General features: G+C 36.5%; 1 protein-coding gene across 3 annotated transcripts in view; it reads right to left on the bottom strand.

Annotated features, from left to right (window-relative positions):
- Nucleotides 1-4007: 4007 nt before the first annotated feature.
- LOC107094114 (growth factor receptor-bound protein 10-like) overlaps nt 4008-22342 on the bottom strand; it is a 79345-nt gene continuing 61010 nt past the window's right edge. For 2 of the 3 annotated variants that reach the window (XM_015389534.1, XM_015389533.1), the window contains exons 6-17: nt 19723-19879; nt 15495-15610; nt 15055-15129; nt 11727-11864; nt 11523-11633; nt 11168-11266; nt 9839-9916; nt 8606-8722; nt 8157-8220; nt 7988-8075; nt 7801-7894; nt 4008-7633 (exon numbers count right to left, since the gene is read on the bottom strand). In XM_015389534.1, coding sequence (XP_015245020.1) covers nt 7487-7633; nt 7801-7894; nt 7988-8075; nt 8157-8220; nt 8606-8722; nt 9839-9916; nt 11168-11266; nt 11523-11633; nt 11727-11864; nt 15055-15129; nt 15495-15610; nt 19723-19879 — 1284 coding nt within the window. In that variant the 3' untranslated portion in view covers nt 4008-7486. Of the gene's footprint in view, nt 7634-7800; nt 7895-7987; nt 8076-8156; nt 8221-8605; nt 8723-9838; nt 9917-11167; nt 11267-11522; nt 11634-11726; nt 11865-15054; nt 15130-15494; nt 15611-19722; nt 19880-21136; nt 21714-22342 lie in introns of those variants that run through there. The other variant, XM_015389535.1, reaches the window with a different exon arrangement.

The raw sequence follows: 22342 nt of genomic DNA on the forward strand, positions 1-22342 counted from the left end.
GACCATTCAGAATTTTGACCTTGTCTATTTACATTTGGTAGGTCTATTTATTGCTCTTTTAAGTTTCCACTAGAGCAATGTCATTACAGACAATATAGATATTATCTATATAAGGAATAAACTGAGTGAGTTTACTAAAAGTAAGCAAATCTAATTCTGGTGGTTTACCAACATACGAGAGCATAGTTTTCTTTTTACAGAGGCAGTGAGTCTTGGAACATGTTAATCTTTAGTTGTTTTTAGCACAGCAATTCTAGCAGCTTTTTTTCCCCGATTGGAGGGATTTGTAACCCATTTGGTGTAAAAAGGTCAGTCTCATAGTTTCTAATGAAAGGCTCATTAACAAATATCTTCAGTGCCAGATTGCATTCTGATTTAACTTAAACGTATTTGTAGAACACCACCATCTACTGGATAACAAGAAGTCTCAGTTTCTGCTGAGTGTGACCTTTAAAAATTGAACCAGATGCAGCATGAGGTAATGAAGATACAGTTAAAAGGTGCAGTGTTATCTTCTACCTACAGAAACCCATGGGTGTTTTTATGCAGACACATAAAAAAAGAATGTTTTTCAAAAAAATTCAATTCATATATCTAGATGCTCAAGTTTGAATTTATTGTGAATTTGCTTGTTTCAAAACAAGAGAAAATCCAGTTGGTTCTCTATATATATGACATTATCATAATGGATTCGGCTTAAAAAAAAATACAATTCTCAAAATATACAAGAGAAAAAGGAAATGATGCAACACAACTTGTATGAACACCTCAAGGCTAACATACTGTAACTCTGAAATATCTTTTCGATTCAACTTAAATATTTTATGCTTCTTAAAAGTAGAATTCATCAGCATTCCAGATCATGACTCAGTGATATTTATTCATTCTAGCTTGCAGAGTTCTTCATAATCTCTTAGACTAAGAGGACATCTCTTTTCCACAGGCTCTTTTTGGCAAACCCACAGATATTTAATCAGATTTAATTCTCTGTCAATTCATAATTTAAATGTTTCTTTTATTAAGCCACTTTTGTTTGGGTTTAAATGAATTGTTGGACTCAGCGATGTTGCAACATTTTAAGTCCTTCTTTATAATGAGCTTTCTGGGAGCCAATGGAATGTTTAGTATGAAAACAGTAATTTACTGCCGTTATTATTGCAAAAAAAAAAAAAAACAATAAAAGAAAACTGTTCAATCTTAAGACATCCATTGACTACACTATTCCATATTTTTACAGTGGATGTGATGTGCTTTAGGTGGTCAGCTAAGTTTCCTTTGAGGCAATTTGATATTTTTAAAGCCTAATCGAATGACCATCTTAAATATATCCTGCTCTAAAATGATCTAGAATTTTTTGTAACCTTCTCTAGATTTATATATTTGATTGACGAATTACGATTGTTTTAAGCCTCCATGACGTTGATGTTATGGTTCTCCCCTTTTTTGGACTTGGAGTTTTGAGCTATCTAAGTAATTCTGTTTTGTTGATCTTTGGTTTATTTTCCATTTTTGTGTTATATCTAATCAGTCTTTAGTTACTCTCTGTCGCCCCCTTGTGCCTTTCTCCTTTCCCCTAGCTCCCTTCTAGTCATTTCTATCAACACCTGCTCCATATTAGCTAATTACCAAAGTCTTTTTTTCTGTCTCCCACATATACTCTCCCTGTGCAGTTCTAACAATCTATCTAAAGCTTTCATCACTATTCTAACCCTTTTAACAAAGCACCAATATCATTGGAATCAAGCCTACTTAATTGCCTCAAATAGATGGAAACCTTGCCTCTGCCAGCAAAAAAAATTAACAAAACATTTATATGAGCTCAACCATTTTCTGTTTGATAATAAGAATATAGTTCAAATGTGATGGAAGAATAAAGCAGGATGCTTGGAGATGAGTGTGAATGAGCTAAAGATCGCTGAACACTAGCCAGCCAAATATCAGTTGAGCTTCACCACAAACTGCCTGTATTTATGATCTTTAAGTCTACTACTGAATGAATGTAAATTGTTTTCATGGGTATTAAGCTTTGCATTTTTATATCTATTAAACCTGGAAAAAGAATGGTTCAAGTACATCATTAAAAAGCCAAAATTGCTTTTATAACCGTCTGACCAAAATTGTAAATAAGCACACATTTGACTTTATTTCATATCAACGTATTAACATTTTATTCTAATATCAATTAACAGAATATATCAGTCCCTCATTTTTACAAAAATACCTGAAATGATTACAATACGCCAACCAGCTATTTACAGACTGAAGCAAAGCACATCATGAAAATCCAATCCCTCTCTCACAAAAAAAGAGAGAAGTTACTGTTTTACTGTTCACATTCCCTGAAATGCATCATAGTTTATAACTTTTTTCCCTCTCATTTTTACAGATTATCTTTCACTGTAAAAGCTGAAGGATACATATGTGGAAAAGCTGATGATAACTTTTAACTCATTCACAAAGAAAAAAGGGTACTAAAACAGAAAAAACAGGATTTTATTCTGAACTTTTACATTTAAAACCAGATTTGAAGGGTGCCAATTCTTTATAAATGCTTTAATTTACTTTATTAAAAAGAGATTTACACCTGATATCTGGTCTAAAGATAAATTACAGCTTATATGTCCATCAACACTGACCTTTCTTCATTTCAGATTTTTGATGAATTAAAGCTAAAAACATTAAAAGACTTATTTGTTTCATCTGATAGTTTTAGATGTTGAGTAGTCTTAACCCGATGTGACACTAAAGGTGACCAGTTTAACTTTTAAATTATATTAAAGTGTTATAATCTATCAAATAATTAGAATTTATGTTTCTGATTTTCCTTAAGCATATTGTTTTATCTAATTGCAATGTACATTTACATTTCAGAATTTCAGTAGCAGGGCTCATATACACTTGTGATTCTAATCTAAATGTTAGAAGTATGTAATGTAGTGGATTTACTCTTTATCTATATCTACCTTTAAAAATCTGTCACTACAGCATTGACATTCTTTTCAGACATTTTAAAGAGTCTTATCGAACCAATTTCAACTATGTATTAATAACCAAGTCCAAAAGGAACGGCTTCTGAAAATAAACTAATAAAAGGAAGCAAAATACAACTGATGTCCTTAACCAGGTGCCATTCTTTTTTCTTTCTTGTTTTTCAGCACATATGTTAATGTTTATTAAGGCTGCTAGTATGTGCATTTCGGGTTCTTTCTTTTAGAACTTCCAAAACCTTAAATTTTGTTCTCTACTGACTTCACATCTTAGAGGAAAAAGGATAATAAGATATGAAAGATATCCTCTGTTGATTAAGGATGGATTTTTTTGGGATGTGTTATGATGATCAACAAATGTTTCTGTACTTTTACATCTAAGGGTTATAATCAGCTGCTCTATTGTGACACCTAGTGGTTTTTCTTTAAACTCCACATTTTTCAAAGAGTTTCCCCCCCCTTGTCCATTGTCAGTTTCAAAGCATTCATCTTGTCTTCCATTCTGGAGGTTAGCTGACAGTATTATTGTCACTGTGCTTTAAACATGGCATAATAACACTTGCTGTTAAAATCTATACATTAAGATGAGTACTGAGAAATTGTCTGGTGGTCAGAATCTGCAGGTTTTTAACTTGATCAACCTGGACGCTTCACCAGCCAGTGCAAATCTTTTTGCTTTTAGAATCAATAAGGTGTTTTAAGAGTTGGCAAAAACGGAGAGACATAAGCTATAAAAAATAAAAATACCCCCAAAAAACAGCTTTTCTGTGATATGCAAAACATGTCAGAAGTGGGTGGTGAAAGAGTGAGAATGAGACTTTAAGCAAATAACAGTTATCCGATAGCTCCTAAACTCTATTGTTTGGAAATTTGGGAATCTGTTTTGAATTCTAGATGATATAGCAATACTCTGGGATAAAAAAGGTTTAAGAGTATAAAAAAATTTGCAGAATTCTAATATACTATATAATAGTAAACCCAACTTTAAATGCATACCCTGTAACAGTTTTCTTTTTTTTTTTGTTTTACAGCAGTTTTAGTACCACTAATTTTGCAACCCATCATTATAAATTGGTAAACAAATTTAAAAACCCATTATTATTTTGTCTTTGTTAGAAACAATCAGCAGGGCAGGTTTTGTATGATTTCTCCTACACATTGGTGTGACATTCCCCCTGCTCCTATATAAACAATTATTGAACACCCGCAAACAGAAGGCTTAATAATTATACTTAAATTCTGTTTTTACGTCATCCTGTCTTATATTTCTTAGATTAACTGGAGGCTAAAAAGAGTATGTGATGGTCCAAAATAAAATGGGAGAGAATGGCCACAAAATTCTGATTTGTGAATCTCTAATTTTTTTTTTTTTAAAGTATTCAAGACAAAAACTAAAAACATCAATTCAGGTAATGTCCTTACAATTACAATAGTCACAATGATTGCATGGTAATGACAAGTGAAAACAGTAGAGAACAGCGCTGAGAAAGAACAAAAATAATCTAAAATTTTCAAGTAATCAGTCACAACCTGATAAATAAATACACATCGCTGCATCAATAAAAACCAGACAAACAAATAATAAAAAAAAGAAATAAAAATGGCATTGCATCTTAGATAAATTATGACAACCTTACACAGAGGGACAACGTAGTGCTGCGTTTCTGCATCTCAGTTCATAAACAAATCCTTTAACAACCTGCTGGTCAAAAAAAGATGGCTGTCGGTTCACAAACGTACGTGTATTTAAAAAAACAAAAGTACCAGCTGTTTAGTTAAACAAGGCAACCAAAAAAAAGCCCTAGACTAGAGAAAACAAATGATAAAAGACTGCTATTAATGAGAGACATTTCACAGCAGGATATTCTAAACATTGGCGGCGGCCTGTGTGAAGTGACAAAAAGGAAGAATAAAAAACAAGAGCTTCAAGCTTATACATTGAGTTTACAGTTAACTGGGTTTTGCCTTTCACTAATTTCCTGTTTATAAAAAGCAAAAATACAACTGCAGCAGTGAAACTCATTAGCTCGAAATAAGCTGGAAAGAAAAAAAGAAACACGGTCTTAAACAATTACAAAGGGGAACCAAATGAGCAATCTTTTCAAGAAAACATTTTCAGCGACAACTCCTGCTGTTATACAGACTGATATGAAAATGAAACACAAATAAACAGGCATTACTTGAAAGAATTACATTAGACCCCACTAACATTATCTCAAACAATCCATCTCCTATTAGCGACATTCAAAAGCAGTTTATATTCTGTATGATGAATGAATGAATGAGGCAGAGAGGGTTTACAACCTGTGTATTAAATGTATTTCAAATGTGCTTCTGTTTAAATAGATTTTCTAACACCAGCAGCTTCTATAGACTTTTCATTTAATGTAAGAATGACTTGTTTAATATTGTTTGTGTACAGATAAGCCAAAGGGTTAAAAGGCCACTTTACAGAGGACACTACACCATATTTCTAGACAGGCTGTTTTCAGGTGGTAGTTAATCGAGCAAATGAAAAACTGAACAGGGCATGATCTGGTAATAATGATGCTCACAGAATCTATAGAATCCTGCCTGTTTCCTGTCATATGGTGAGGCCCGTTTCACACTGGAATAAGAGTATCTAAACGTCTCCAGGATCTCAGTGCGTTGCCAAATCTTTGAAAATGGATCTGAATCTTGAAGGCAACTGCGGTGCAAAGTACCATGTAGCAGAAAATGTGCTGTTGTTAATAGATCTCGCCTCCGGAAGGTTTGCTGGGGTTATCAAAGCCAAATGTTTTATTTTATATCAGTAATCTATTGTAAATTTAGATAATAAACAACATTCAATTATGCATTGAATGTAATTATTGAGCTACATTGAATAATTACATTATACACAATATAAAGCTATAATTGCACCTTTTCTTCCTCTTATTTTTCTCTCATTCTTATATCTATATATGAAGAAAATGCTTCTCTTTAAAAATCTTTTTATTTTTTTTATTCAGATTTATAAACCTACAACCTCCCAACCCCCTATGTCATAACAAGAACCCCACATGCACAATTTAGAGATGTGATCTTTACATTTTAGAGATGTGATTGCTTCCCTCCACTCAGCGTTGCCGACCTGAGAGAGTAGCCAAGTTTAAATACCGTAACATAGTTCTGCTAAAAACAGGTGGAGAACTTAAGCCTCCATCAGGTCTTATATGGAAAACATTGGATACCTTTCCAGGAACCTGCTGAGGCCAGTTTTAGTGCTGCATTGCAGTCTTAGTCCAGTGTGAAAGTACAGATGTTTGGGGGAAATTCCAATGACAGAATTCATCCTCATGTTTCTTCATCTGAAGCTTAAAACGACCCAGTTTAATCAACGGAAAATTTCTATGAATGCAGCCTTCTAAAAAGCAATACAGTCCGAGTCCCAGTCTGCTTATACTAAATACCTGAACTTATAAGATACTCAACAATACAATTAGCTGTCTGTCTGGCTAAAGCTCCTCTGACTGCTGCTGGACACTTTAACCTGAACCACTCAGTTCATCTGTGAATGGATCTTTTTTTTTTTTTGATATTTCCAAGCAAAGATCTTTAACGCCCCAATCCAGAATAATAAGCACCAAGTGATCTGTTGTGGCTAATGTGACAAATATAGATCTAAAAAACATTCAGATGGTGGGGAGATAAGACATAAAAACTGAATTATTAAAGAAAGAGTAATTGTAAAGAATAAAAACATGTCTAGAAGTGTGAACAGTGCAGATTTAACATTATTATTATTATTGCAAAGATTAGGCGGGATTGAATGCAGGTGCCTTCAGATCTAATTAGCAGTAAATTTTGAACATTTCCATTCATGCCACTAACATCATAGAGGAGTGGCATCTTATCTGGTTGAGTATTGCGCCAGAGGAAATGCCTTGTACAGTTAAAGGCCATATGCACCTGTACTGAGTTAAAAACCAACAGGAAATAAAGTCTCCATCTGTGGTTTGTACTTTGAAAACGTGTCAATAACAGCTTGCATGACACTGCAGTTTGTTGGAAGGAAACAGAGTGGTCGACACAAAAGCTTTAACTGTCCTGCTGATTGTCCAGTTTCTTTTCTTGAGCTCTGAGAGAAGGCCTCGAGTCCCACAAGCTTATTGATGAGTTTTGTTGGCATCTCATGGAGCGATTTGCAACAGTGACGACACAAAACGGCAGTGTTTATATCTTTAGTCTTTGTCATTTTTTCTTAAAAGTGAAACCAAAGGAGCGAGTCGTGCACCAGTTTCCATAAAAGGTCCAAGAAAAAAAGGATAAAAATGAGAAAAAATAAAATAAAATCCAGCCAGTCAGCAAACCTCCAGCAGGCTCACAATAGAAAACGACGACAGCGAAACATCAGTCAATTCACCAGCTTCTTGGAAAGGTTAACCATAGAAAGAAGGAGAGATCCTTTCTGCTTTGTCTGATACTTTCAGGCAAATTCAGATCAATTTTTCAGACAGTCACATAGTCTGGAGGTGTCATAAGGCCACAACGGTGCAAGGGTGTTTTAGTTTACAAGGCAGGACCCCTCTGTTGAGCTGGTAGAACTCCACTAGCTGAATCAGGTCTGTGAATTTGGTTACGCCATCATCGAGGCTGAAGAAGACTTGGCCATCCTCTTCACACTGAGTAAATATAAGCCCACAGCATAACACAAGACAAAACACAAGTTAGACTTTTTTCTATAAATAGGAACGGTCATCTAAAATGTGTTACTTGTACAGTAAATTTCTTTATAATCGTATCAGATACATTTTGCATTAGGATGGAATCACTAAAAAGAATAGCTTACCGGTAGGATCTGAAAATGTTTGATTTTCTGATGATGGCACAACGTGAGTACAAAAGCCTTTGGATTACTCTGACTGACTCTCAGCAGAAACAACCTGCAGAGTAAAATGAAGGAAGGATCTTTGTGAGAAACGGTGTGGTAAAACATACCAGAGAACGTCTCCCTCCTCTCAGTGTAGCTGACTCACCCATCTACCGCTCCCTGCTGGTGGATAATACGATGGGACTCCTCTCTAGTTATCCTGCCATAGAACCACAGCTGAGCGATGTGGATGACTGCGCAGGATGCAAACAGAGTTGGTCAAACAACATTCCAGGGTTAAAAAGAGGAATTTACGCACTGAGAAAGAGAATTACCTGAGCTTAGTGAAGATTGGTGTAAGGGACTGTGGGAACCTAAAGCATTCACTCGATTTCTCTTCTGGAGGAATCGCCGCAGGACAGAAAGCAACAACCATTACTCATAGGAGCAGAGAGCAAATAAAGTTTCTATTTTTTTTAGAATGAAATTTGTTTTGCAAAATGTAATAACTGGAAATAAAGGGAGGCAATGTAATGAAATGTTAATTAAATTGGTAAACTAATCTTAAGCTCTTCCTGTCTCAGAGGTTGTATAAAAGGGTTGTGAAATCTCAACTTTTAAATATAAGGTAGAAAAGTCCAACTACATCCAGTAATCATTGTACCATCTCCTTTAAAAAAAAAAAAAAAAATGCAACAGTATACAGCATGTAAACAGATCAGGGATGACTCTCCAGCTTAAGAGAGAGCCGTAACAGGGGGGAAAAAAAGGGTTATTTCCTCACCCGCCACACATGTCCCTCCTCCATGGCAGCACTCTGAGCTTCGACTGGGTTATCAATCACCCGGCCTATCCTCCCTGAGAAATCCATTGCAACAAGGGAGTTTTCCGATACACTCCTCTAGGGGGAGCCAGAGACAGACAGTACATTTAGGAAAATGAACAAATTGATTCCCAAAAACATAAAGAGTGGAAAAGATTTTAACACAAAATACACAAAATCATAAGTCAGTACAGAAATACATTTGATAATAAAAAAAAATGTATATGATGCATAAAAATAAACAAATCTGCATGATTCAAATGTGTAGAAATGCATGCCTAAATACAAGTTTTATATAACTATATGTTAAAAATCTCAAATTTCAGCATTATTTTAATTATTCTAACAGCTCATGGCTGCAAAAAACCATAAAATACATTCAAGTATTCCCTTGGCTGGTCAAACAGATCTCATTGTAGATTAGTTAACCTGCACACCGAAAATAATCCAGATTAATCTCCTTTAACTAGAGTAGTGTTAATCCCATTGACTTTGCATATCTTCAAAAGCTCAATGTGCTTTAATTTAATAAAAGTATCACCAAACAATTTATTAAATCTAAAAATAAAACTTAAAGTTTTTATTAAATTAATTAAAAATATATATACATATGTCTGCCATAACCATCACCTTTAAATCTGTCATTAATCAAAGCTAATACTGGATTTTAGGGAGCCAATTCTGGCTAATAATCTGTTCTTAGTTAGATTAAGAAATGAAAAGTATATCCATTGGCCTATTCATTTTTTTGGATTAATTTAATTAATTGTGGCACTTTTTGTCCAGCATTTTTTTTTTTTTTCATTTGTTTAATGCTGTCTGTGTGCCAATAATCTAAGCCTCTAAAAACAGGAAAACAGACATATAAACTTATACTGTACAGACATATTCAAAAAATGTAAATATTATCAAAAAGCAAATTTATCTTACAGTAGTAACTCACATTGGTCAATATATCATTTGAAAACAGACCTGTTTATGAGGAATTATAGCTTAGTCCAAGTAAAAACTATTTTTAAGATTAGAATTGTATATCAGATCAATAAAGGTGGGAAAAAAAATAATTATACTGTAAATAAACAGTATTATCAACATCTGCTTAAAGATTGATATTTTCAACAGATACCTCAGATAAACCCCACTGGTACATAGATTCTATGGAAAGGAACATGACTGTGTATAGAAAAAACCTACCACAGGAGCTGAAAAGTGTGAAAGCAACGTTTTTCTTTGTTGAGGAACCTTATAGTTCTGGTATAAGACGATCCCATACTGTAAAGAAAAAAAGAGATATGTAAAACAATGCTCCAATGTTGTATTTAAAGGGGATTAGTCATGTTGTATACAGATACCAAAAGTCCAAAAAACATTTAATTAGGATAAAATAAGGTTATATACACGAAGCGTCGTGTATTCGGAGGACTATTTGATTCTTAACCCCCTTGGAATCATGTTTTTTTTTGCGCTTTTTCACGCTGGACCGTGGACATTATTTACACAGATCAGCTGGGAGGTGCTAACTGGCTTAGCCGCATATCTTCATTGTTTATTCCCCTGCACACATGCAGAGTATCCTACCTCCATTGTTATTGTAAACATACAAGCATATAACTAACAAGATTTTTAATCAAACTTTAAAAAGTGGATTAAAGTTCCTGCTGTTGATTGATGCAATATACCATGAACGAAATTTTGATTTGAGTAGTGGGGGGAAGCAAGTATTATCTATCTTATATATAAGTTCAGCATGTTTTCTAGTTTGTTTCCTCCATTTCTCTTGCATCTACCAGAAAGCAGAGAGGCTTGTGACCCCATAGTTCTAATTACACTAGTGCGTAGGACTTTAGCAGCGCTGTGAACATCCAGTCAAAGCCCCGATTCAGTGGTGCATCAAATGTTGGCAAGGTGAGCTTCTAAGGAGCAGCAGTGGTGACAGCCAATCACACGAGAAAACATGGAGGGCCAAGCAGGAGCTACTCAGGAAGTGTTCTTCAGCGTGAGCTGCGTTTTTTTCGCTTGGTCCCAGTGCTCAACGAGGTTTGGTGTACTGTAGCACTGTATTGTTTTTGAACAGGGATTGCCTACGAGTCAATGAGTCGACGCAATCAACTGGTTTTCCTTAGATAGAAAACTTTGAATCTATTTCACTGTATGATCTGGTGAACTGTAAAGTACCTTAAGATGATGTGTTGTGAATTGCCGCTATATAAATAAACTGAATTTAATTGACAGTAAAAAGTGCAGGGGACCAAAACTCATTTTGAAAAAAGTGCAGGCCGACCCCAAAAATTATATAACTTCCACGCAACATACAAAAATGGTGGAAGTTGTAAGAGTCAAAGCATTTGAATGAAAACATGAATCTCTCTCTTGATAAATGATAGAAAGAAAATCTAATTTCAATGTTACGCATTTTCTTCGGGTTGGCAGTGATTATGATGTAATTGCAGAAACTTTCCCCATTCCCAGATTATACAAAACATTAAAAGAAGGAAGACATCTTTAAAGGTGTTGTTCAGGTACCTTAAAGATTCGGAAAGCACTCATCCAACAGGTCCGGCTTTGTTCGTCCTCTGCACACAGCATCCTCAGCTCCTTCATTTCTCCCCTGGCTTTATTGGGCTGCCAATCATAATAGGTGCAGTCAGTAATGTGATCAGGCTCATGGAATGGTGTGTCCCCATTTCTAGCACAAGCGTCTTCAGTTTTTATCAACTTTATTCATTAAACATGAATATGGGGAAAAATATTTTCAAAATGTATTCAAAATTATATGCATGTTGGCAATTCTCTGCTGAGACATGGTTTAAATTCTTAATCAGATCAAAATATTTCATCTATTCAGTTTGTCGTAATGAGATGATCCCAGCAGACTCACTTTGATACAGAAGGTGAAGTCTGTGGGTGCACCGTGCTGCTTTTTGGCTGTGATGACAGTGAAGATGCTGCTGTCCTCCAGGTCTGCTAGTAACTGTAAATGTCTGGGCTCCTGCAGAAAGAAAGAAAAAATCATAAGTCAATGCATGGAAGCGAGAAGCAGCCTGAGCCCCCAATAAACCCACCGAGATAATTTGCATTTTACCTTTGAGGTTCCTTTTGTAGAACAGTAGAGTCCTGAGCGGCGGAGGAACATGTAAACCTTCTTCCAAGACTTCCTTCCCACCTCTTTCATGTACAAATGACCCTGGATCTCTGGGCAGGTGCTGGGTGAAAGGAAGTTCTGAGGGAGGAAACAGGAAGATTTTAATATGACTGCACATTTACAATTAGTAAGAGAAGTAGAAAACAACTTAAAGGCTATATAACAATACATGTATCCAAAAATATTAGGTACTTTTAAAAAAGAATGACGTAAGATGATGGTTTTTACAAATAGTTTAAAAGAATGGCATCAAAATGTGGAAAAGAAGAAGGATCACAGGGTGCTCAATGAGAATGTTGTCACTGACTTTGTGTAGAAGTGATGTTGAGAGTAAGATATATGGTGAGCAGAAAATAGCAGTAACAGTAAAAGTTTAAAAAATGTTTAATAGAATGGTGTAAACCATGTTGTGACACTGTTATAAAGTCTAATAACAGGAAATGTCTGTTTTCTCTGGATGTATGAAATCTAGAAAACATACTGTAGAGGAAGACTGCCCCTCCCCCACCCATTTCTGTGCACTGTGTATATATTTTGTTTGGTGAAATAATTTTTTTTGTAAAAATAATAAAAAAAAACAAAAACAATGAAACATAACAAAAAAAAAAACACTTGTAGAGTCTTGATGTTTTAAAACTACAATCACAGTAGAATGTGGAAAGCAGGCCACTATAGGCTGCGCTTGAGCAACTCATTAATGAGCAGATTATATCAGTTTGTTATATTCTGCTTCTTTAAAAGAAGAGTATGATAGTAAAAGAAACAAATAAAAAAAGTATAATATTCTGTTCAGCAAAGCTACAATTGCCAAGTTTCTATTTTTGCATTTGTTCGTGTTTCAATATAAAAGGTCGCCCAAATTAATTTAAAAAATTACTTTTTAGGTAAATACTGTGAAAATGTAATAGTTTTTTTTTTTTCAAACTGAAAGGTACTATACAGTAAGCCTTCAGCCGTCCTCCCTTAGCTTTCTGCAATGCTGAGTGCTGACTGATTTCTCTGGGGCCCTTCTTCATGACAGCTGAATCTGCTCTGCTGTCATCCTAATACCAGAGGGGTGAACTGGATTATCTATTGAGCAGAGCAGTTACTTAGAGACATCCCGTCTCGCTCTGACCCAAATATTTATAGGATGCTTCTAATTATTTAGTTGGCTCTCAGAATACATTTACTGGTACTGGTTACATCTTCGGCACAGATGATGCTCCCATAGGAGACCAAAGAAACTACCAACCACACACTGGTAGGTTGCTACACACCGCGTGCCAAGCCTGTTTGAGAAACTATGCATCACTTTGTGTTGGTCAATCAGATTTAATTGTTAAAGCACAGGACAAGTCTTGTGATGAATCTAAAGAAACTTTATGTGGGATCTGTCTTTGTGATTATCAGTGAAATTGGTGGGAATTCGATGAGACCAGATGGTAAAGCAGGGTAAGTTAATAAATAAAGTGACAGCTTGAGCTAATAATTCTGATTTGGATCTGAAAAAGACAAACTGTTCCAGAAGTCTCTTCATTATTTGGAGCATATGTTTTCCAGTGTTTTGGAAAAAGAATATCATCATGGATCTCATGCATTTTCCAACACTCACAGAGCACACGTTCACACGCAACCATATCTCAAACAGCTTTCCTTTGGAGCCACGGCACCTTCATGCGCTCCACTTCGCACTGACAAATGTTTCTTGTGTAATCTGGATTATTACAACCACCTGGATGAGCTCAGTTCAGAGAGCGTCTCGCTTTGTGCTGCACTCTAATTGAGCCAGAAGATCATGGATTTAGCAGAAGTCAAAGGAAATTCCTGACACAGCTCCAGCTCATACCAATCGCTAATATATGTCGCACGCCAAGTCTCCATAATCAGAAGGAGGGCTAACAGCTTTATGTGAGTGAAGAGGAACAGAAGGATCTGTTTCTGACACATCCAGGCAGCGCATAAACCTACAGTTTTTGAAACCAAAGCTCCTGAAATTCCAAAGAATAAGAGAGAGATAAAAGCTGTTCTTTCACACATACCTGTGCTGTGAAAATGTCCCATTAAGTAAGGAACTGCTTATTAAAAATGTAAAGTCTGTCAGGCATTTGAGTCAAAACTTTTGTGAATCTGTGGCTGCAAACTCTATTCTCTCTCCCAGATTGCACATTGAAATAACTTGAAGCCAGGTTAATTAGGAAGAGTGTGAACAGGAGCAGCTTCAATTGCATTCAGGATTGCATTTCATTTCTTTGATGCGAATGGACCTCCACACAAAACAAATCTTTTACAGCCTCTTTTACTCTGCCCAGTATTTAGCATCATCCAACTTCTTCAAGAAAGCCTCCCCACAGCATCATGCTTCCATCAACATGTTTTACAGTTTTCCCCCAACATTTATCTTTTTTTGGTAAAAAACCTACCTTCCTGTTTCATTGGGGTCACAACACCTTTTTTTCCTCCATTTTTTATACTTTAAATATTGCTTTTTATGCTAACTTCCATCTAGCCACACTGTGCATTGCTATTTAGTTGTTTGTTGGTTGTTTCTGTTAAGATTTTTTCAAAAATCTTATATGTTTTTGTTTTAAACTCAAATTAAACTCAAGTTTTATTTTATCTTTTTAAAGTAACTTACACATAAAGCTGACTGGATATATTTTTAGCTCCTCCATGGTTACAATGGACTTCTTTACAGCTTATTTTTAGCTATATGTCCATGTATTGTTTATGTGTATTTAATTTGCAGGTGTGTTGCACTCTTCCCATGTTTAGAAAATGGATTATGCAATAAGATGTTTAAAGCTTTATATACTATTTGAGAAACCTAAAGCTGCCTTTAAGCTGCTCCCTGACCTTCACTCTAACCTGTCTACTGTGTGTTTATGATGTTGTTCTTTTTACTATTATTCCCCAAAAAGACTCTGATGCCCCTACAGAACTCCTGCAAATAATTTGCATTGATTTAGAACACACATTTTAATTAAAAAAAAAACAAGGAAAGGTTTAAGGATATCATAGCAAGGCAGGGTATACTTTGTGCTTCAAATGGCCTGATTGCATCCATCACAGGTGGTTTGGCTGCGGTGTATCGAGACAGTCATGTGTCAACAGAGGATCAACAGTAGTTATTACTGCTGGCTCTGACGAGACATGCTGTCTAAGGGTCAGGGGTGAGGTGTGTCAGCGTGATTGTACAGTACGCAGCAGGTGGTGACTCTGAGCTAAACGAAACTGTGTGCGTGTCAGGAGGAGGAGTGACAGTCAACGACAGACCAAATGTTCCTACCTGAAGGAGCTGAGATGGTGGAATTGTATGATTGCTTTCCTGGCACCACGCTACCATGTGCTCTGGGAAAAATGTCTGGTGGAGGAGGAAGAAGTGGACATGTCAGAGACTGTGACAATAATTATAGGGCGGAGGTGTTGTGACAGCAAAAGACGTCACACAAATGTCATGAGTTTAGCCAACTGTCATAATGTTTCACATAAGCAACAAAAGAGAGTTTCAGAAGAAACAGAACCTGTCACAACAGGTCGCACTATGCAGGAGATGAATACAATTGCATCAGATTTCTGGGACATGCTCCGGTTTAATAAGGAACCCGTTGAACTCTGGAGTCCCAGGACTCTTTTTAAAAAGTTTTTTTCTTTTACATATTTCAACATGAATAGGTCAACAGTGATGATGCAACTTAAATACTATGTTAAAAGAGGGGGGGGACTAACCAGGGGGTTTCTGAAGAATTCATATTTGGCATAGTTCTTCCTGAAGAGGAATCTGCTGTCGCTGCTCATGGAGGCCTGGACCTGAACCACCAGCTCATGGTCTTCCAGGCAACGCTCTGCAACGAAAAATAAAAAGGCCCTAATTTACTTTTCAAATACTTATATTAGTTTTATATTAATCACATCATAAAAAGTAGAAAAACGTGTTCATGTAAACATAAAAAAAATAATTTCATATTTATCTGTATTATTTATTTTTATATAGTTAAGAACTGTTTAGATTTTACAGAAAGTCCCCATGTTTCTTATCAGACAGAAAGAGAAACTCTGAGGAAAACGACATATTAAAAGTGAAAGAAAAAGCACAAACCCTCACTGTTAGCTGTTCTAAATTTGGAATTCTGGGAGCTTTAATTTCCTATAAAAAACATTCCAGTAGCATGCGATTCCCCCACCTGTTCCAAATGCAAATCAAGCTTTTTTTTTTCTCCTCACAGTCCGCGCCTTGTTAGTTCTTGTTTAGAAATTCAGGGACTATGTTGCAGCATTTCTCGTTTGCACATTAATAGAACCGAAGTGTTATGAATGAATAAATAAACAGGGTAATCACACTCTACTCCTTATCATAGCCCCTTTTAGGTAATAATGTAGTGAACTGCTGCCCAGAGGGGTCAGATTCAAACCAAATAAAACCAGAATATTTACTTATTCAGTGATCTTATATCAAAGACCTTCATCCAACAAACTGTGACTGCTAATATAGAAACTGAAACTTCATAATTAAGGTTAAAATAAAGCTGTGATTCAGATCAAAGTCTGATCTTGCACATTTAGTCATAACAGAGGTGAATATTTGATCTATTAATTTTTTGGCTATGAAACTGAAACTGAGACACAAAGTTTTAACTGTCTTTCTAGTTCTGTCATCGTTTTTAATTCAGTGCTAAATGTGGCCTGGGGTGCAATTGCAGCCAAAGTAAGGGCAAAAAAAAAGAAGAAAAAGGGGCAAAAAGTATCGAATGATCTTTTAGACAGTTATACATCCATCCTTTGAATAAAAAAAAACTTCATATCCGTTTTTCTAGAGGAGAAAACTGTAAACTTGACAGTAATTCATTCTTTTGTATTTGGGTTAATTTTGGGTATTTATTTTCTAAATTTTTCGATTTTAACTCGGAGAAGAAAAAAGTAAATATTTGGTCAGTTTGGCCTGAAGCAAGAAAAGTTTAGACAAAACCTATTCATTAAACAGTGCGATTTATCCTCAAGTGTAAGGAAAAGAAGTAAAGTACCAGGTGTCCTAATGTTCCAGAGTGTCCCCTCCTGTTCGTGCCCTTTGTCACGATCTCTGTACACTGTCACGACTAATTCCTTTCCTTCCATTTCAGCCTGTCGCCCCATGAGTCAGTCATGTTTGCAGCTGTGACTCACCCTGGCAGCTCCAACTCCCTCTGCCATAGTTGTTAACCTTTTTTAATCTGACAAGTAGAGGTCAATGTTACTTATCCCAAAGGGCCATTCCGCCCTATTCAACTGCATACCAGAAGTGGGCTGCAACACAGAGGAACAAGGCTCTTTTTTCAAAGTGCGTACTGTCCCTTTATTCTCATTTAACCTATTATTCAATAGGAAAGCCATGATCAAAAAGATGGGCATATGTTCAGGGCCAGCTAATTGTTTGAATGCATTCACTACATCACATAGAGAAGCTGGAGTGTGTGTGTTAGGGCATCTGACATCCATTCATCGAGGATAAAAGAAGAAATTCCAAAGTGTGGCTTCTTGGACTATGAAGGGTGCTGCGCATTAAACCGGAAACTACACCTGGAGGCTGCAGACCAAGTGGTGTTAACTTAAAAACTTAAGAGAACTACGAAAAAAAGGATGACAAAAATAATCACACTTGCTGCAGACTTTTTTTTTTCTTGTTGAGCGTCATGCAGAACGGCTTTAACAAAGGGTAAATGCGCCACTGCTTCATTATATGTCATTAACAGAAACCTCTAAACACTGAATGAGATAAGCAGCTATTCTGGACGAGAAAAGAATACAGTCGCAGAACAGGTGCTTTATAACACAATAAGGACTATAATAGAACCACGAGACACTGAGCCAAAAAATGATGTCATTCACGAGAAGCCAACCCTGTCTGACAGCGCTGGGCTGGCAGCAGCCATGAGAAAAGTAAGCAGATCATGATGGATGGTGAAATATTAGGTTAGAGCTTTGGGAGCCAATCTTTGAATAATGCAATATATTTTCGAAGAGTTTCCTCGCCTGACAAGCGCTGCACACAGAAGCAGCAGAAACGAAATGCTCTTTTGTTTTTTTACCACCAAGTCACTTTAGGCAATATGTTTCACTCCTAGAAACAGCTCTATTTAAAATTACACCCTTTCTTTCCAACATCTGGTGCAGACATGAACGGAGGGCACGGGCTCTGCTTGTCCCCCATAAGTGTTTTATAATTGCACTCCCCTCAAGGGGAGGCTTGGATTCTAACATTAAGTGTTCTCAAACTTTTTGGGAATTATTTCAAATAGCCAAATCAAACATAAATCTGTCCTGAGAAAAGTATACTTAGAAGAAAGAATGATCTTCAACTGTTGTCTCCTCTCGGCCCCCTTTCAAGACGAGTCTTTTTTGTGCTACCTTCTCTCTGAAGGAGTAAGGGCTTCTATTTTCAGGCTCCAGTGCCGAACTAAAGAAACCTCTAATGTGAAAGAAAGGTTTTAAACCTGTCATCAATCATCACCTTGCTGGCGTGTCAATTACAGTGCTAGAGCTATAATGTTACATATACTCTGACACTGAGAGGGGAAAGTCAAGAAAGGTTTTGTTACATCCCTAGTCACATCTTCTGAGCTGAAACCATCAATTATAACTCTTTTGTACCTCACCAACTTATAATGGTGAGAAAGGAGAGAATTAACTGCATGCCATAAATACAAGGTTGCACTTTTTCAAACTAATGTTAGAACAGGTTAATAAGAGTTAAATCTTCAAATGTGTGGATCTTCTACAAGTGGCTCTTTACTAAAAAAAAGATTACATCTATTTCAGTTAACTCAAAACAATGACTTTTACACAGTTATAAAGGTTTAAGTATGGACTCTTAAGAGTAATTATGTCTAAAATAAATAATCCCCACGCAATAATTTAAAAGCAAAACATCAAACAATCATTTTTGGTGACTAAACAGATCTGACCACTTTGATTCAAAATTAGCTCAGCTAGACGTTAGCTTTTCACATTTTTGTGTGTGCACAGCTCAGTTTAAATCAACTAGAAATCACTCTAAAGCATTTAAGCAAATTACAAAGAGCAAGACCATTTTAAAAATGTTAGAAATTAAACTTACTCACAAAATTTTAGCTATACAATTTGCATAAAATATCTTATGGAAAAGCACCATTCAATCAAACTTCCCCCCAGTTGGTTCTGGTTAGTGTCTTTAAATCTGAATATTTTTTCTCTATATATCAAATTAATTACAAATTAAAAGTCTCCAGCATTATCAGGGTATCAAAAATGGATATATTTGCACTTTATGCATCTCCTGAGAGGGATGAGTAGACAAAACCTTGTATTTAACGCGTAATAACTGTGTTCCTGTTTTATTTTCACGCAGCAGTTTGTCTTTTCATTGTTTTATTTAAAGAATAAGAAAAACAGTCATCAACCGAATTTAAAAAGCAGCTGGTTCCACATCAAGTAAAAACAAAAAATGTTCATCATTCTCTAATTGATCCCAAACTTTAATATTACAAGCCCAACTTGGGTTTGGAATATTACATTTTTTCTTATATTTAATTAAAACACACTCTTTTTTTAACTAGTATATAATAAATATTAGTCCAAATTTATTACAGCTCATGCAGTGTGCTTTGCTTAAAATAATGTGCTCTAAAATAAAGAGAATAAAGCATGTCTGAGCTACGTTAACTTTACTCTCTCTCTGCAACCTTTTACATTTCCCATATGTTGCCCTTGATTAGATTACTGTACATTATAGCTCTATGCACTTATGCTATATAATATGGTAATGCGTTCATGCGTTAACCAGTGCGTGTGTGAGAGCATGCGCATATACAGCCGATCCAAGTATGCAGCCATATTCTATGCATGAATGTGGTGCAGAGAGAGGAATGCTCTTCTATACTTTAGTGATAACACTGCACATCTGCACCCACCCATGAGGGCTTGATCCCCGTTTCAGACGTCTTACCTAGTCCTAGCAGTGGGTGGTGTTCAACAAGTGCCCAACTGTTGTCATCCACACAGTGGCTTTTATAAACCAGAAGCTGGCACAGATCCCTGACCGTCATATCAGCTGGTATCTCCACAACTTTGGCGATGCCATCCTCACTGAAGATCTTCACAATCTGAAAAGAGAAAACAGAGAACCAAGTTATAATAAATTGTAAAAATACACTTTTCGTGAGCTGGGTTTAAAAAAGGCTTCAAAAAAATATAAAAAAATCACAAACTAGGGTTCAAGACTATTAGACAAAAGAGTGTTTAATTTAGATTTTCAGTGAAATGACAAAAAATAAAATAAAATCTCAATTAAGAAATGCTGTGAAAACAAGGCAATCGGGGGGGGGGGGAAAGAAGGCAAATTTCCTCCCCCTCCTACGCAAGCAAAAAAAGATGTATCCCATAACCTTTCATGAACTATAGCATACATTACACAGGCTTGTCATTATAACATACAATGGAAAAGAACAGATATTCAACATGTAGCAATTATGGTGTTAGAAATCACAGACAAGCTCCTCTAACAAGCCATCTTCTTACTGTTATACCGAGATAAATATACCATAGTATATAACCATAATCTCCTCTTTTATACACAAAGTCTAAATGACTATATTGGTTGTATATAAACAAACAATTACAGCCTCTAAATAAAACATATAGAAAGACTTAAAGAAAAAGCATCAGTGTTGAGCCCTTTAAAATGTGTATTTTTTTTATATGAACAAGCATCCACACACCTAATTCTAGTGATGCAAAACAAATGCATTCTTGTAGTTGATGTATCAATAGCCAACCATCTGCATGAAAGTTACCCTCTTCAATACCAGACATCTAGCATTTCACACGTTCTTTTTTTCCTCCACATAATCCCCCACATTCAACTGCAAGACATATTGTGGTTATGCTTCTAAATTTACTTTAATTACACGTCCCATGGTTATTTTTGAAAAGGATGACATGCAGTGACAAAATAGTCAAATGCAGTTGCATGAAGAAAACAGAAAAAGGATGCAAATTAAACCAGGTTCATGAGCTCATACAAATATTCAAGCCTATAAATGTTTTTTTTGTGTGATATATATATATATATATATAAAATCTCTCCTTTTTCAAGTAAAAATCTATAGGCATCCCTATCTGTGCAAACTAAGCCGGGGGATGACTCCTTTATAGAAAAAGGCCCAGTTGTCTTTCTTATGTTGCTTTACTCACATCTTTGAAGGAAAAGTGAAAATGAGTAAAATAATGTGCCTATAAATGTATTGCCTCAGGTTATAAGAAACAGAAAGATAGAACAAAAAGAGATGGGGGTGCAGAGAGAGGCAGAGCCACCTAAAGAAAGAGAGAGAGAGAGAGAGAGAGAGGGAGAGTGGTCTTACCTCCACGGCCCGCAGCAGGCAGCAGTCCGGGGAACACGAAGGCATTTTAGGAGTGAGTCTGTCTCCGCAAACTTAAACGCAGAACCCCCTTACACTGAAAAAAAAGCTGTTTCTTTCCCCTCCAGAGAATCTGAATTGAAGCAGCTGACAGCTGAGCTGCCTGTGTTAGAGCTAATACCTTAGTGTATCCCAAGGCCACTTGCTGTATCAAGAAAGTGGGGGAGAAAAAAAACATGGAGAACAGTCTGATTGAAGTAAAGCCTGTGTGTGAGCAGCACAGAGGGCGCAGGCAGTAACAGTCAGTGGCTGGATGGCAGCAGGTACAGTGCAGAGCTCCCAGTGCCGGCTCAGTATGACAACTATCCCTCTTCCTCTCCTTCCTTCCTTCCCGTTCCCTCCCCCTCACAAAGGGTTACAGCCTCAGCCACGGGCTGCGAGGCGCACCGAATCAAACCATACACTCACCGACCAATCATAAAGCTCCAGCGGGCTGATGTAATCATTCCCACACAGACCTGAGCACACAGAGGCAGGCACACACACACACACACACCCCTGAGAGGCATGAACACTCCAGCAGACACACAGACGCACAGTCATGCACAGACACAGCCAACTTTTTCAGAGCCCCCTTCAAGCTCTCTGCCTTGGTTTCTTTTTAGACCTTGATGCATGAGGGATCATTTGAGAAGGGCGTGGGGCAGAGAGGAGCAGCTGGGGGAGGAAGGAAGGAAAGAGAGGGAAAGGCTTGTTGCTTCTCCTGCCTCCAAGTTTTTTAAGTGAAGAGTCATTAGCTTGTATGCTCTTCACCTTTTCTTATTCGCTCTCCGGTCCTCCCATTCTTCCCTTCCTGCAGTTTAACTTTGACTCAAAGCAAATAAAGGGTAACTAAAGAGGAAAGCACCACACACCCACTGCATGCATACTTCTTGAACTTCTCTGCATTTTCTCACACTGCACCTTCAAACCAGAAGGTATTTTCTAGGCATTTTATGTGATAGAGCAACTGAAAGTAGCATGGACATGTGAACTTAAAGAAAAATTATATGCTCTTTTAAATAAGCCTGGCAAGCAAAAATCTTAGAAGTGTGGAGTTCCTAGATATGCAAAAACCTTCATTAAGCTATCAATAAATACAGTCTAGGGTAGAAAGAAAGCACTTTGTTTCACCTTATTAGTCCATAGAGTATATAAATGTGTAAAATA

This window comes from Cyprinodon variegatus, unplaced genomic scaffold, assembly GCF_000732505.1.
Source record: "Cyprinodon variegatus isolate N-32 unplaced genomic scaffold, C_variegatus-1.0 Scaffold464, whole genome shotgun sequence".
In the NCBI taxonomy this organism is placed as follows: Eukaryota; Metazoa; Chordata; class Actinopteri; order Cyprinodontiformes; family Cyprinodontidae; genus Cyprinodon; species Cyprinodon variegatus.